General features: G+C 39.8%; 1 protein-coding gene and 1 long non-coding RNA gene across 2 annotated transcripts in view; one reads left to right on the top strand and one right to left on the bottom strand.

Annotated features, from left to right (window-relative positions):
- Positions 1 to 3851, bottom strand: part of ccnd2a (cyclin D2, a) — an 85000-nt gene extending 81149 nt beyond the window's left edge. Inside the window, exon 1 of the mRNA XM_088416999.1 lies at positions 3806 to 3851. Within this exon, the coding sequence (XP_088273125.1) occupies positions 3806 to 3847 (42 nt within the window). The 5' untranslated portion in view covers positions 3848 to 3851. The remainder of the gene's footprint in view (positions 1 to 3805) is intronic.
- Positions 3852 to 8556: 4705 nt separating this feature from the next.
- LOC148422132 (uncharacterized) lies at positions 8557 to 12913 on the top strand. The gene is made up of 3 exons (XR_015865892.1): positions 8557 to 8835; positions 9447 to 9511; positions 11708 to 12913. It is a non-coding gene; the product is annotated as an uncharacterized LOC148422132 (long non-coding RNA).
- Positions 12914 to 13617: the final 704 nt, after the last annotated feature.

The following is a 13617-nucleotide window of genomic DNA, read 5'->3' as shown; positions in this document are numbered from 1 at the left end:
GAAACTTGGATTTTTCATACACATGCCAATGATTCTGCATATTGAGAAGAAAGCACCTACAGATGACTGGAACTACAAAGCTCTAAACATGTAAACATCTGATTTGGTTTTCATTTCAGTCACAGAGTGCACAAAACTCACCTCGAGTTCTGAAAATGTTTTAAAGTAATACACTAGGAAATCTCCCATATAAGAATGGACTGAATTAATTAAGCCTTGACTGGATACGGGCCAATGTGGCCACCTTTTATCTGAACAGGAGAAATGGCTGGTGTTACGCACACTTTCACATTTTACCCAAATCATCTCATAAATGTCTTGCCTTTACAGTACTGTACCACTATCAATATCTTATCACTCAATTTATCTACCCATTTGCACACTCAATTAAAAGACACAGTTAAAGGTAAAATATATGTCATGTTGCATGAAAAGAGCTTCGTTCAAAGATAACGTCGTTCGGCCGTTTTTTATTTGCCGTAAAGTGAAAGTGAAATCAAAGGACAAAGGTTAAACTGTTTCCTTGGAGCTTTCTTTACCACCTCTCTGGTCTCTTGTCATTTTTTTCCTTTAGTACGGACTCGTGGTGCATTTATCTTGTATGTTTCAAAACAATACCGATCTTGTTTTTAAGTATCAGTGGGGGATCTAGTACAGGCTGTGATGCAGAAAAGGGCACTGACATGTTTACTGAATTAATTTGTTAATTGAGGTATCAATAACTGAAAATGTCGCTGATGTTGTAGACAAATTCCAATTCCATCCAATTTAATGGCAAATTCCTGTTTCCCTTACCTGAAGGTAGGTGGCTACTTCTATTTTATATTTCGGTATTCGAATATTAAAAAAAAAAATGTCTGATGAAAAACAACTGAACAGAGAAGACCAAACCTATTTTCACTTCATAATGAATGGCCAAATTTGATACTATTTTAGTTTTTTACCTTAAATTTAAAATGAGATTTTAGACTATCGCCCCATAAAAATATATATGTTTTGTGACATCATACCCACAGAAGACACATTTGACTCAGCCTTGAGTTCAAAAGTGATCAGTAGCAACCGCAACCGCAATCATTTTAGTTCATTAACCTCCCTCTGAAAAGTAATCCGACTGTTCTCAGGGGCACTGGTGCGGCTAATTTATGCTTGAATCTGTACTTAATGCTGGCAAAAGGCTCCGAACAATAAAATCTCATCATATTGAAGCAATTTTTTAGGGCCCTTAATTGGCGATTGAACTCAATTTCAAAACAACTTCGCGTTGTTTACATAGTGAGTTGTGACTCCCAACTCACTCTGCTAGTGAGGAAAATCACCGTTATTGTGACTTGACTTGAGGCTTCTGTGAAGAAATTCAAAATAAAACCAGCCCAGGGCATTTGTGTCCAAACAATTTTTTTTGGTATGGTAAGATTCATTGTTATTTTGGCTGGCTTTCTCAGCATGTTTGGTGGTGTGTTTTACTGTCATTCAGAGCACATCTCATTCTCCTGTGTTTTCCATTGCACACATGGCCTCACAAGCAAAGAAAAAAAAAAATCTCAGACCGTGCAGGGATCAGAAATCTTGTGCTCTCGAGGGATATCATCATACTATATATCGTCCCATCCCTATCGGACACACCAGTGAATTAACCCACACAGAAACGAACAAAGAGAGGGTTGCCTTCGAACAAGAGGTGAAGCATGATTAGCACAAGTTTAGAGAGAAGCTGCTACAGTTGGCCCAGAAAGGACAAACCCAGTCGGGGTGTTGAGGATGATTCCCCTTTTGTTCCATTTCTTTCACCGAATCAATTTTATTTGGCAAGTACTAAATAAAGTCATATAGTGGTACTAATGTTTCAATATAACACCATGTGTCAGTGGCTCAGTTATGACCACACCCCCTTGGTATCTGGATTCATTAGCAAGCTTGGGAGGGTGGGGGGTGGGGGGGGGGGGATGTAGCATTTGTTCTATGGCCAGCAAGAAAGAAGGGCGCGAAGATGAGCAAAGTAACAAGAGAGAATGAGGGAGGGGCGCGCAGGGTGGGGGGTCGGGGTTTAAGAATAATAGAAGAGCATCAGGGAAGCTTTAGAATGAGAAGAAAGAGAGCGAGAAGAGTAAAAATTAAACAAAGGAAGGAGGATGAGGGAAGGTTGAACGAGAAGCACAAGAAAGAACATGGAGAAGAAGAGGTGAAACGGCAGACCATCTGAAGGGGAATGCTGGGCTCAGCAAGTTAGTGATTACTGATTAGCCAGCCCGGTCCTGCAGGGAGGCCGTTCTGTCCTTGGCTTGGGAAAACAACATAAAAGGGAGCCGGCCGTTTTGTGACAGGACTTGAAAGCGTGGTAGCTATCGGTAGACATTAGCCTTATCAATGGCCGGTTACTAGAGCCAGGCTATATGAAGCAACAAGGGCACCCTTTTTTCCAGAAGGAGATAACTGACACATACTTCGCCCCACATTAGCATGCATGGCAGCAACAGGCGGGCACAGACGCGTAATAAGGCTAAAGGAAGACAATGTGAGGTTCGAGATGGCCAGTTTAGCCAAATGCCAAGCAACCTGTCAGTGTGTCGAGATCAATGCCCAGATGGAGGAGGCAAGCTGGCACGCAAATGGTACCCTGAATCGTAGCCCTTTTCCTGATCATCCGCTGCAGGTCTGAACCAAACACAGAAATTGATATGAATAAGAGGTTAACAAGTGCAGTCACCTTTTAATCATTGAAAAGAACACGATGACACAAGTCGTGAGTTGGTCAGAGCGTTTTCCCCTGAAGAGGAGTCCATAGGTTCAACTTACTGAACTTGAATGAGTGGAACCTTTGAAAAGCTTACAACGCTTGCGTCAAACCTTTTTGGGAAAGGTCCCATTTTCTTTGGACCGCAACCCGCATGCAGAAGAGCACATGTCCCCCGGCCCTGTTCTACTGCTGTAACATCCCAGCCGTTGCACTATGTTTGAGCTGATTGATTTTTGCGGGGTAGGGTCATCCTGAACAGCTGCTGATAGACTTGCAATTCATCTGCAGTTCAAAGAATTTTCAGGTCGGTCAGTGTCGTTGCTGTTTGCACTTTTACGGATGACAACATCATCAGGCAGACTGTCTTGAGGGTAGCAAGGACATTTAGATAATTTGTCAATCACGGGTCAACCAAGAATAATAGACACGTAATCAATAGAACTAATCCCCAGACTGCTCGTATAATCGCTTAATGGCAAGTTTTAAGTCTGGAGTCCATATTGGTCCATGTTAACCGCAAAGGATTTAATCTTACCATCTGTGCGGCAACTCCTGGAGGCATGGGGTGTATTAAGGGTGTTGTTATTCATAGGAAGGAATCACACGTTCTGGAGTTAAGAAAATAATCCCAAGAGCTGGTGAATGAATGTTACTGATGTATAATTCACCTGTCGTTTGCAATATCCCACTGTAATTCGGCCTGTGTCTTCTTTTCATGTTAGCTATGTTATTTGCAATGGTTAAACATCTGGAACCAGCTTCAAAGCAACACTACAAAGTCCAGCATTTCTACATTTACCATATCTCTCCTGCACTCTAGGCCAAGTAATCTCCCTTGTTTACAGCCGTGTGTTTGCTTCAACTCTAACACATCTTGTTTTGCTCTCTCAGCTGACTGGCTGGCATGCCTCTCGAGTGTACAAAGTCCCGGAGGTAAAGCACAGAATATCGCACATACACCAGAGCAACATAGGTTTACACAAATCCATGTGGAACGCCATACTTATACAAGTACATCTTCAAGAACTTCAGAATTCTACAAATGAATACACACAGAAAATGGCAGACCTTAATACACATAGGCGACCACTTGAAAAGTTGTAGTGTCATGCCTTCTCAGCCAATACTTGATACAGCCTTGTGTGAGCCTGACAAAGCAGGAAAGAGCACTCAGCAGCCTTTGAACGCTGGAACAGTTTGCATAAGAAAGCTCAGGTCACCAGTGAGCTGGACTCATGCCCAAACCTGAAAGGTACTATGCCCCTTGATGTATGACTCAAACAACATTTCCAAGGAAATTGCACTTTCTAATGGAAGATGAAAGTAAAACATGAGAAAAAAAAGTTGTGATGTTACCAGTGCGACGTCCCCCTCTCTTCTAACAAGTCAATAGGTCACGTGTCGTCACTTCCGATTTCTTGTCTTTTTTAGTCGCCGTCTTGGTGGAGTAGCATTCAAGTGATCACATTGGAGTGAAGAACATTGGATAACACGCTTCTCTTAAAAGGCTGCATGCACTATTGCAGTTATAACAAATGCAAGCGAAAAAAAGAAAAATGTTTCTTCTGGATTCCCAGGATACGTATTTATGTTTTGGATTCATGAGCCACCAATGGATGAGTTCGGTGTTAGCCAAGAGCAAACGTTTTGAGGAAAACCTTGATCAAAACTTTAGGTTAAGTCACGGGTAGGCAACTCCGACCCTTGAGAGCCGCTATCCTGCACGTACTCAATGTTTTCCTTCTATTGCACACCTGATTCAAATGATTAGGCTTTTGCGGAGCTTGCTGATGAGCTGATTTGAATCAGGTATGAGATAGTGGAGACATCCAAAACATGCAGGTAAGAGGCTCTTTAGGAACGGGGCTGCCAACCCCTAGTCTAAGTGAAAACGCTAATTTATTGTCAATGTCCCCCCTCCCCCCAAAAAAGATACCTCTGTTCATTGATCCAACTTGTTTTAGGTGAAACACATTTATTGTCAATAAACTCACATTCAAAACTGCCAGCAGTTGGCACTTGTTTAATCTAACAGTATTGGTGATACACTCTGGTATACCACTTTTCTGCTCACAAAGAAGGCAGTGGATGACACTTGTTTTTTTTTTTATAGTTAATATTGCAAGAACATTCTGGGAAATTTCTATGATAATGTACAATCAATGTGAAAATGAAGAATGCATTTTTTTTTTTTTAATTTTACAAAGAAGTATGAGCTCATTCAACCCCAAATACATATTTGTGTATCATTGGAATGTTTTCATTCATTCCCAGGTAGTTATGTTTTCCTATTTTTTCCAAGCTTTAAGCGAATTACAACATAACACAATTTGTTTAGAAAAGACAGTTTGTTTACGATATTGGTCATCATCTGCGCACAGTATGTCATGGATACTTTTGTTTAAACGGAATAATATCTGATGCAGCTATCTAACTTTCACATTATCAGACGGTTGCACTATCTCGCTGTCGTCAGATTTAGTTCTTCCCCAGTCAAAGCCGGGGTTTGATGGGCCTATGATGCTCCAGCCTAGCTGTGTCCGCTGTGCAAACGCTTCATTTGTAGCGCCGACAATGACTTCAAGAGGAGCTAAGGCTGATGGACAGTCATATCCGATCAAAAGACCCACATTGCAGTCTTGAAATGGCGGTAGTTCGTCTGCTAAATGTGCCAGATGTGGCCACTGTAGTGCGGTCTGACCGGTTGGAATCTGACCCTTATTCATTGGAATGAAGTCACGAGCATATGCTTGTTTTATCTGAATTTGGCTGTCTAAGTTTAGTCCTCTTACTTGTAAATCTTGAACATTCTTGCTTGCTATTATCGTGTCAGTAGCAGTCATAGTGCTGAGTTTTAGTTTAACTGACTGGATACCCACTTTTAACTTGTCAAGCACATCTTCTAAAATGAACGTTGAACTACTCTGCGCATCTAATATTGCATAGGTAAGTACTTCCTTATCTGGTTCCACAATTGAAGAGACAAAAACTGGCACGATACTAGAAGTGGCAGAAGAACGCTTTGTCGATGAGTGTAATAGAACCTTATGCAGCCCTGGTCTCCTGTGGTCGTCTGAGGGGCTATAGTCATTTTTGGCAATATTTGCAGGCCTTTGAATTGCGTTTGAGTGTAGGCTGGTTGGATGACGGCGGTAACATGTACTACAAACGTGTCTTCGTTTACATGCGTGGATGAAATGTCCTTTCTTTAGACATCCAAAACACAGATGATTGCCATATATGAATGTTTTCTTATACTCAAAAGTCTTTGCTGCAAAGATGGGACATCTTGCCATTTCATGACCTTCCTTTTTGCAAAAAAAGCAGGATATTATTTTGCTGCTGGAGACTGTTGGGGAGATATTTTTTGGTCGCGTACTTGTTTTGGAACTCCTCTTCTGCTTTAGTGATCGATTGTCCGAGGATTTGTTGCTCATAATGGGCGGCGGGGCGATGTGAACGCAGAGAGTCTGTGCTTCTCTTTTCAGAAACTGCGTGAAACATGCAAAATTAGGATACTGGCCATGAATTTCCAGTTCATCAACAACAATTTGACTCCACTTGTGGATGATCCATTCAGGCATTTTTTCCAATATCTTAAAGTTTTCCTCACAACTGTTTAAAAAGTTCTGTTCATCACCATACGGAAGTGCACAATTGCAGCTTTTCAAGAAATCAACAAATGCTTTTAAAGCCAGCGGATTGTTATCTCTGATCTTGGGCCATCTCAACAGCTTCTCTCTGAACGCACTTCCTACAACAGAGGTGCTATCTGTTCTTTCTTGGAGTACTGAAAACGCGTCATTGGGTGCTATTTGTTTATCGCTCTCGATAAAACCATCCACAGCTTTGCGTGCATCACACACAGGAGAGTTTTTCAGTGCAACTGTCTTCTTCGTCGATAGTGGCTTTCTGTTGATAAGCGAAATAGAAGACATGTTTTGGTCAATACTTCTCAGGGATTGACTTGTACAGGTTGGCGAACTTGCTCGGGCTTGACTTAAAGGCTCTCGAGCTACTGAAATTTGAGGAGACACAGGTTGTGTAAGGAATGCGGGTGCATTTGAGTTTGTTGGAGTGTTACCTTTTGTTTCTTTATGGGCAGAGTGTCCCTGATTTTCATCCACAAAATGATTAAGACCCTTGCAACTGTCACATGTCTTCACACGGGTTGGAAGATCCTTGATTTCCTTTTCTGTTTGTAATTGCTGCAATTTAGCTCTCTCCTCTTCAAGTCTGAGCTTCATCTCAACCTCTTTGTGCTTGATTTCTGACAGTAGAGTTGTCTCTCTAAGTTTCCATTCCTTCTGCTTCAATTCTGACAACAACATTGCTTCTTTAAGTTTCCATTCTACTTCTTTCTGATTCATTTCTGACAGCAACATTGCTTCTCGAAGTTTAAAGTTGCTCTCCTCCCAATTGTTGAGTTCTTCCTGGCGAATTTCTGAATTCAATCTTCTGCTGGAGTTAATACTTGAATTAGAATGTTCACTGGCTCTTGGAGATTCTGGCGTTACCTGAGAAATGTTTCCTCCTTTTTCTGGGTATGACATTTTGTTCATTCGGATCTACTGTACCTTTCAGTACAATTAGTCTCTTAATTCATTTTGACAACTTCTCCAAAGTCTTGTCCTGCTCCTTTGAGTGTAGAATTCATTCCAGATCTTGAGGTCAGTTTAAAATGTTGCAATATTGCAGCATTACCACAGCCGAGTTTGACTTGAATTTAAAAAACACATTTAAAAAAGAATAATTGGCAGTATCTTTACATTGCACAATTGAGTAATGTCCATACAAAGTATGCACACCATATTTTTAGATGAATACAAATCAGTACAACTGGTATTTAAACAGTGGTGACATACTAAGATGTGCTCATCTCTCGCGTTGAACTTTTCAGCACATTTCAGTACAATTCTCGGGTGTGCAATTTCCCCCACAAATGTCGCTGCTTTATACTACGTGACATCACCTCACATCATCTTAGTAAGTTCTTCCATATTGAAACAGGTTCATGTCATCTTAAAGGTTTATGGCGCAATAAAGAATTGCATCAGTAGCATTATCATAGCTTTGATAACAGGAGAAACTGTTGTCGTGCAAGGCAGCCAAGTATAATCCAATAAATTGAAACACATTTTTTCTTGTTTCATTGGACTAACCTTATATACATGCACATTCGTAAGTCATGAGTTCATTTCATATGTGTGGTCAACATCACACCTCTTTACATCCTTCTGTGTGGTGGCACCTCACCAAGATTTTAGTTCATGTTGAATTACTTAAGGGACAGTCAGCTTTGAAGCTTCCACTGTAATCAAATTTAGTTGAAGTAACAGCAAAACAAGGAAGGCCTATTTTTTTCAAATTGGTCTTGAATGCTTCCTTACCTATTTTAAACTTTGTAAAATAGAGCTGACATTGAAAGCAACCTGACTTCAATTCAGAACATACTGTATTTCTCTGAGTACAGGTCGATCTCGCTCATATGTCACCCCCCCCCCCCTTTTTTTTTTTTACTTCAATTTGGGTGAATTTTACAAAAACTTGATTATACGTCTACCCTCGACTTTAGTGGTTACATACATCATGGATGTCCAATTATAACACGTTGTGTGTGTTCTGAATTTGTTGAAATTCCCTAAAAGTCAAAACTAGCTGACATGCCAAATAGCTCCTCTTATTTCCCTATCAATCTTATGACTGTCTGAAATGGTCTTCAGAGATAATCTCACCTGAGATATTATCCCAAGCTTTCTTTACCGAAATGACAACTGTTGTGAGATCAGAACATGGAACGCTGCCCTTCGCTGTTTCTCCCCCCACCTGCCGGCATGTTCAAGCATACGTCCAAGGGCAGAAGGAGACAAGTCGAGCTGTCATAAAGCTTTGTTCTCCTGTGAGTGCTTACAAAAAACGTATTCATAGTGTATTTTAGTACTTAATTCAAACTTGAATTGGTTAGCCATGGGTCCCAAGATTGCTAATGATGTTAAAGAGAGAATATGGGAACTAAGCTGGAGATAAAAAAACACGAAGAAGGTTAAGCTAGCCTAGCCTCACTATGGAGTATGGCCATAATAAGCTCGTCATCAAAGGTAAATAAATTCTTTCTATATTTTTTATATATGATGTTTTTTAATCGTATACATGTATATAAGTAGCACTCACAATATTATTTTGATACCAATTTTTAACGTATGTATACAATTTTTATGCTTTTTACCTGGGGTTTCGCATTAGCTATTTAACATAGTTTTGGATTGCCAGCCACAGGCGAATTCACGTTACGATCCCAACCGCAGAACGGATTCATCTCGTAAACCGGGGCCCAGTGTATATACAATAATTTTAAGCCTTGTAAATGACATATTGCTTATTTCACATCCAAACTGATGTTATTGAAAACAGATATGTGAAAAAATTGGTCTGTTTTAAGTCATGCGGTTATAAGACAACCCCCCTACTATGGGGATTGAAAATGAGGGGAAATAAACTTGACTTGCACTCGGAGAAATACGGTAAATGTGACATGTGAGAAAGGCATGTTTCTGATCTGTGCATGGGTAAAGCTTTGTGAGAAATTTGCACTCTGTAACTTAGATCGTATTTCTAAGCAGCTAGACCAGCTCTTAACTCAATCACATCTGGCCCCATAGATGGGATAGACTCAAGTGCATATCACTGGTTGACACTATGTCTACTGCAGTTTGATTTCCAGGTTCTCTGGGGAGCAAACAGATGTGGAAATGGAGGTACAATACAGCCTGAAAGGTTTGCTTTTTTTTCTGATTCTTTTGGCCATTGACAAAGTTCAACAGAAACTTTAATGCAGAAGTGTAGCTTATTTCAACACTTCCTTCAAAAAAAAAAGATCAAGTTGCAATGTTTCCTGGTTAAACAGGAAGTACAGTCTGCAGGATATGTTCATCTATGAAAAAGAAATGAATTACACAATGAAACAACTAGTTTGATTCAGTTGCTATATTACGTAAAATCCATCCATCCATTTTCTTTAGACACTTATCCTCACTAGGGTCACTGGCTTGCTGGTGCCTGTCTCAGACATCTTTGGGCTGTAATCGAGGGAAACTCTGGCTGGTATCACAGGGCACACAGAGACAAATAACCATTCACTATCACAATCATGCCCACGGGCAATTTGGAGTGTACAATACAATAATATCAAATAAGTGCAATTAATGTACCCAACTTTTCACCCAAAGTAAAATAGGATAGGCTCCAACACACCCTAGTGAGGATAAGCAGTACAGAAAATGGATGGATGGATAGATCATTCATTAAATATGTCACCATGGAGTTACAATCTTTGTTTCATTGAACAATTTGGAGAACAATAAATTTAAGATTGTAAAGTTTTATAAGTACTGTATCAATAAAAGATAAGGACAGCCAGTGAAAGTGAATGAATGAAATATGCACCTGCTTCAGAAGTCTTTGCAGGGCTTTGTTCAAACAATTCCTCAACATGACAGAAACAACCAGTCTTAGTGGTATCTGACTATTTTAGTAACCGCTCATCACGCTGTACAGCTTCAAAGCATAAAGGGATCCCGCAATGGTTGGAAAACAGATGACATACTTCCGGTTTAAATACAGTACAACCGGTAGGCCTTATTTTATCTCGTGTTTAATGTCTACTCCTTTCTAGTTAAATGGCCCTGACTTTGATCAAAGCCGATAAAACCAGCCAATTATTCCAGCAATATGAAATGTCCATTAAAAGGGGATGGTGTGGCGGACACTAGGACCATGTCTCTCACCCAGTAGGCATGTTGCTATGATCCTTTAATGCTTTGAACCTGTTGGCTTTGTCTTTGTTGTTTTGGACTTTGTTGTATCAGTTTTTGTGATGGCATGTGAAGAGTAAAGATCTCCACTAGCACAGCAACGTGTGGTTTCTCCGCCTCGCCACATTGGTGACCCCGGACGTTAGAATGGGTGACCCCGGATGGGTCATCTAGGACCATGTCTCTCACCCAGTAGGCATGGTCCTAGTGTCCGCCACAATGGTCCCATCCAAGTAAAATGACTGGATAGTAATGGAGTGTCTTTAATATAACCAGTCTGATCCAGTTCATAAGTCTAAACCGGGCATGTCCAAACCCGGTCCTCGAGGGCCGCCTATCCTGCATGTTTTTGATGTTTCCGTCATCCAATGCAGCTGATTCAAATGATCAGGTTTGTTGTCAGGCTTCCGCTGAGCTTGCTGATGAGCTGATCATTTGAATCAGGTGTGTTAGTAGGACAGAAACCTCCAAAACATGCCGGATAGGCGGCCCTCGAGGACTGGGTTTGGACATGCCTGGTCTAAACTATATCATATAGCTTCAACTTCACATTGTGAGACATGACATAGCAGAGTAGCTGTTGCCATGATTGTTTTGAAACCAAATTTGACTCATGTAATAGTAAAAAAAAAATATGTGACAAACAGACCAAATTTCATCCATGTAATTACATATTTTTGAGTGAATAAAGAACATGATCAGTATCTTATGGGTATCAGCCAATCCTTGAGGCTGCAGTAATGGTATCGGGTATGAAAAAGTGGTATTGAGACATCCCTTGTAATTATATTACTTTATAGGAACTCACCACAATACTCAGCATATTGACATATACAATATAAAAATAAACATAAAAAATATGTGCATCCAGTTACTATTTAAACTGGACATGCAATACAATATATAAAAAAAAAAAAAAAAAGTTTAATTAAATTAGCACACAATTCTCATGATGTCAACCAGCATATGAACATAGTTTTCCTTCACTGTGACAGCCTAATACCGTAATTCTTGACTGTGTTGTATACTGTTCTCCTCTTCAAGATGTGGGTAGCTCTACTGTGACGGTGCAGATCAAACACACAAGCCTGGGACTGATTAGATCCAATTCCATTTTGTTACCAAAGCATGCACTTATTTTCTGAAATCTACTATACAGAGCCCTTAGAGAGGCCCCATCATTCCAGTCAGAAGATGAGGAACGGAACAAGCTGACTCAAGAGCATCTGACTTCCATTGCCAGGAGCAGCTTGTGTGTTCCATTTGGCCACTGGTATTTTGAGAAGATCCACAGCACCACTTCCAGAAGCACGCTCGAAAACATACATGATGTCATTGAGGTTCGATCATTATAGCTTGGAGATGATTGTGTGTTGGGCTGGGTGAGTTCCCATGCTTCTTGCATACATCCTGTATGCTCATGGCGTACAATGAATCTGATTTCAGAAGGTGAAATATACAAGTCTTAACAGATTAAAGTAAATTTCCCTTCTCATTTTATAGCAACTCTCTAGATTCTTTGCAGAGTGTTTTCCTTTAAAGGAAGGAACTCTCTAGATTCTTTGCAGAGTGTTTGTTTTCCTTTAAAGGAAGGCTCAGGACAAAATGATACAGAAATGTGAATTATTAGAGGAAAGCTATTTTGACATCAATAGATGAGGAATGGGTTTGAATATTGGTGAAAATCAAAATTTACGAGTAGCTAGTGTGATTCTCTACATTTCTCAATTGCCCCTCAGGTGTATTTTTCATGGACTCACGGACTTTAATCTTATGACATTATTTTATGAATAACTTTTTCCCTTATGAAGTATTTGAGAGCTAAAACAATGGCTAAAAAAATATCTTGGATGACAACTCTCAGGATCTTTCACTTTCATTTCACGTTCATGTAATTCCTGTTTAAGGTCAAGTGTATCTATATAGTCATATACAGTATTAAGTCACCTATTATTTCTTATCACAGTTTGTGATAAAAATCGCCAACCCTTTGTGTTTGATTGTGTGTTCTTCCCACTGGTTATTGCAAATTTAAAAGGAGTGAGTGGGTGTTAACACTGAGATAAGGTGAATAGTGTAGTGCTGCATTACGTGTTCTAGCGGTTTTCCTGGTCAGTTTGTCACCTGGAAGGTCACGTTGAAAGATTCTCTTTACAATATGTAAATTTATGTGTGCTTAAAAAAAATCACATTCTTATTTACTACGATTCAGAATCAATATAAAATGTTGATAAATTGATTTTATGAAGAAAAAAAATCAAACAAAAATGCTTTCTGTCTACTTCTTTGTATGCCAGACGCGCACTGCCAAGGAAGAGGCAACATCACGCACATGTCAATTGCGTGCCGTTAAGCCCACCTTCAAATGCACACAGCAAATAAAACATGAATGTCAATGCAATAGCTGTAGTATATTTTTATTTTGTAGTTGGCCTTGCTGCTATCACATGTTGCAAAAAACAATACGTCATTAAAAAAAAATCATTCAATCGCTAATTGAGGACGCAAAGAAACAGCTCGTGACACACGCAGTCGTTATATAATACAGCACAAGTCTTCAACGTTTGTGCTAGCTGCAAACGATGTGCATCCCTATGTAGTCCAATATTTCAAACGACAGAAGAAAGTCCATCTATCCATTGCGGTACTTACTGCAAATATCTCAACAATATGGGCTTTGGCAATCTATACTAAACGTTGACATAATGTTAAGAAAAATGATGGGGGGTAAAATGATATTTTACTTGATTAAAATAAATGGTTAATCAAGTCACTTAGGTTTCCAGTAAGAGAACAGAGATTCCATTTTCCATTCTAGCATGGCATGTTCCTTACGATTCAAATCAATTGTCTCCATTTGTCATTCTTCCTTGAGAAGCAGATCATAACGATCCATTGCATATCAATAGAGTGAAACAGACATCACTGTTAATCAAGTCATTTTTAATTTAAAATAGTTTAAAATCAAAAACTGATTCTGAGTTGCATCACAGACCTGAAAATCGGAACGAAATCAGTCAAACATTCCCACCCTTACCCTGTCTAGCGTACGAACACGGAGTCGTGACT

This window comes from Hippichthys cyanospilos, chromosome 6 (assembly GCF_059441005.1).
Source record: "Hippichthys cyanospilos isolate Australia breed blue-spotted pipefish chromosome 6, RoL_Hcya_1.0, whole genome shotgun sequence".
In the NCBI taxonomy this organism is placed as follows: Eukaryota; Metazoa; Chordata; class Actinopteri; order Syngnathiformes; family Syngnathidae; genus Hippichthys; species Hippichthys cyanospilos.
This window is presented reverse-complemented; position numbering and strand designations above follow the sequence as displayed.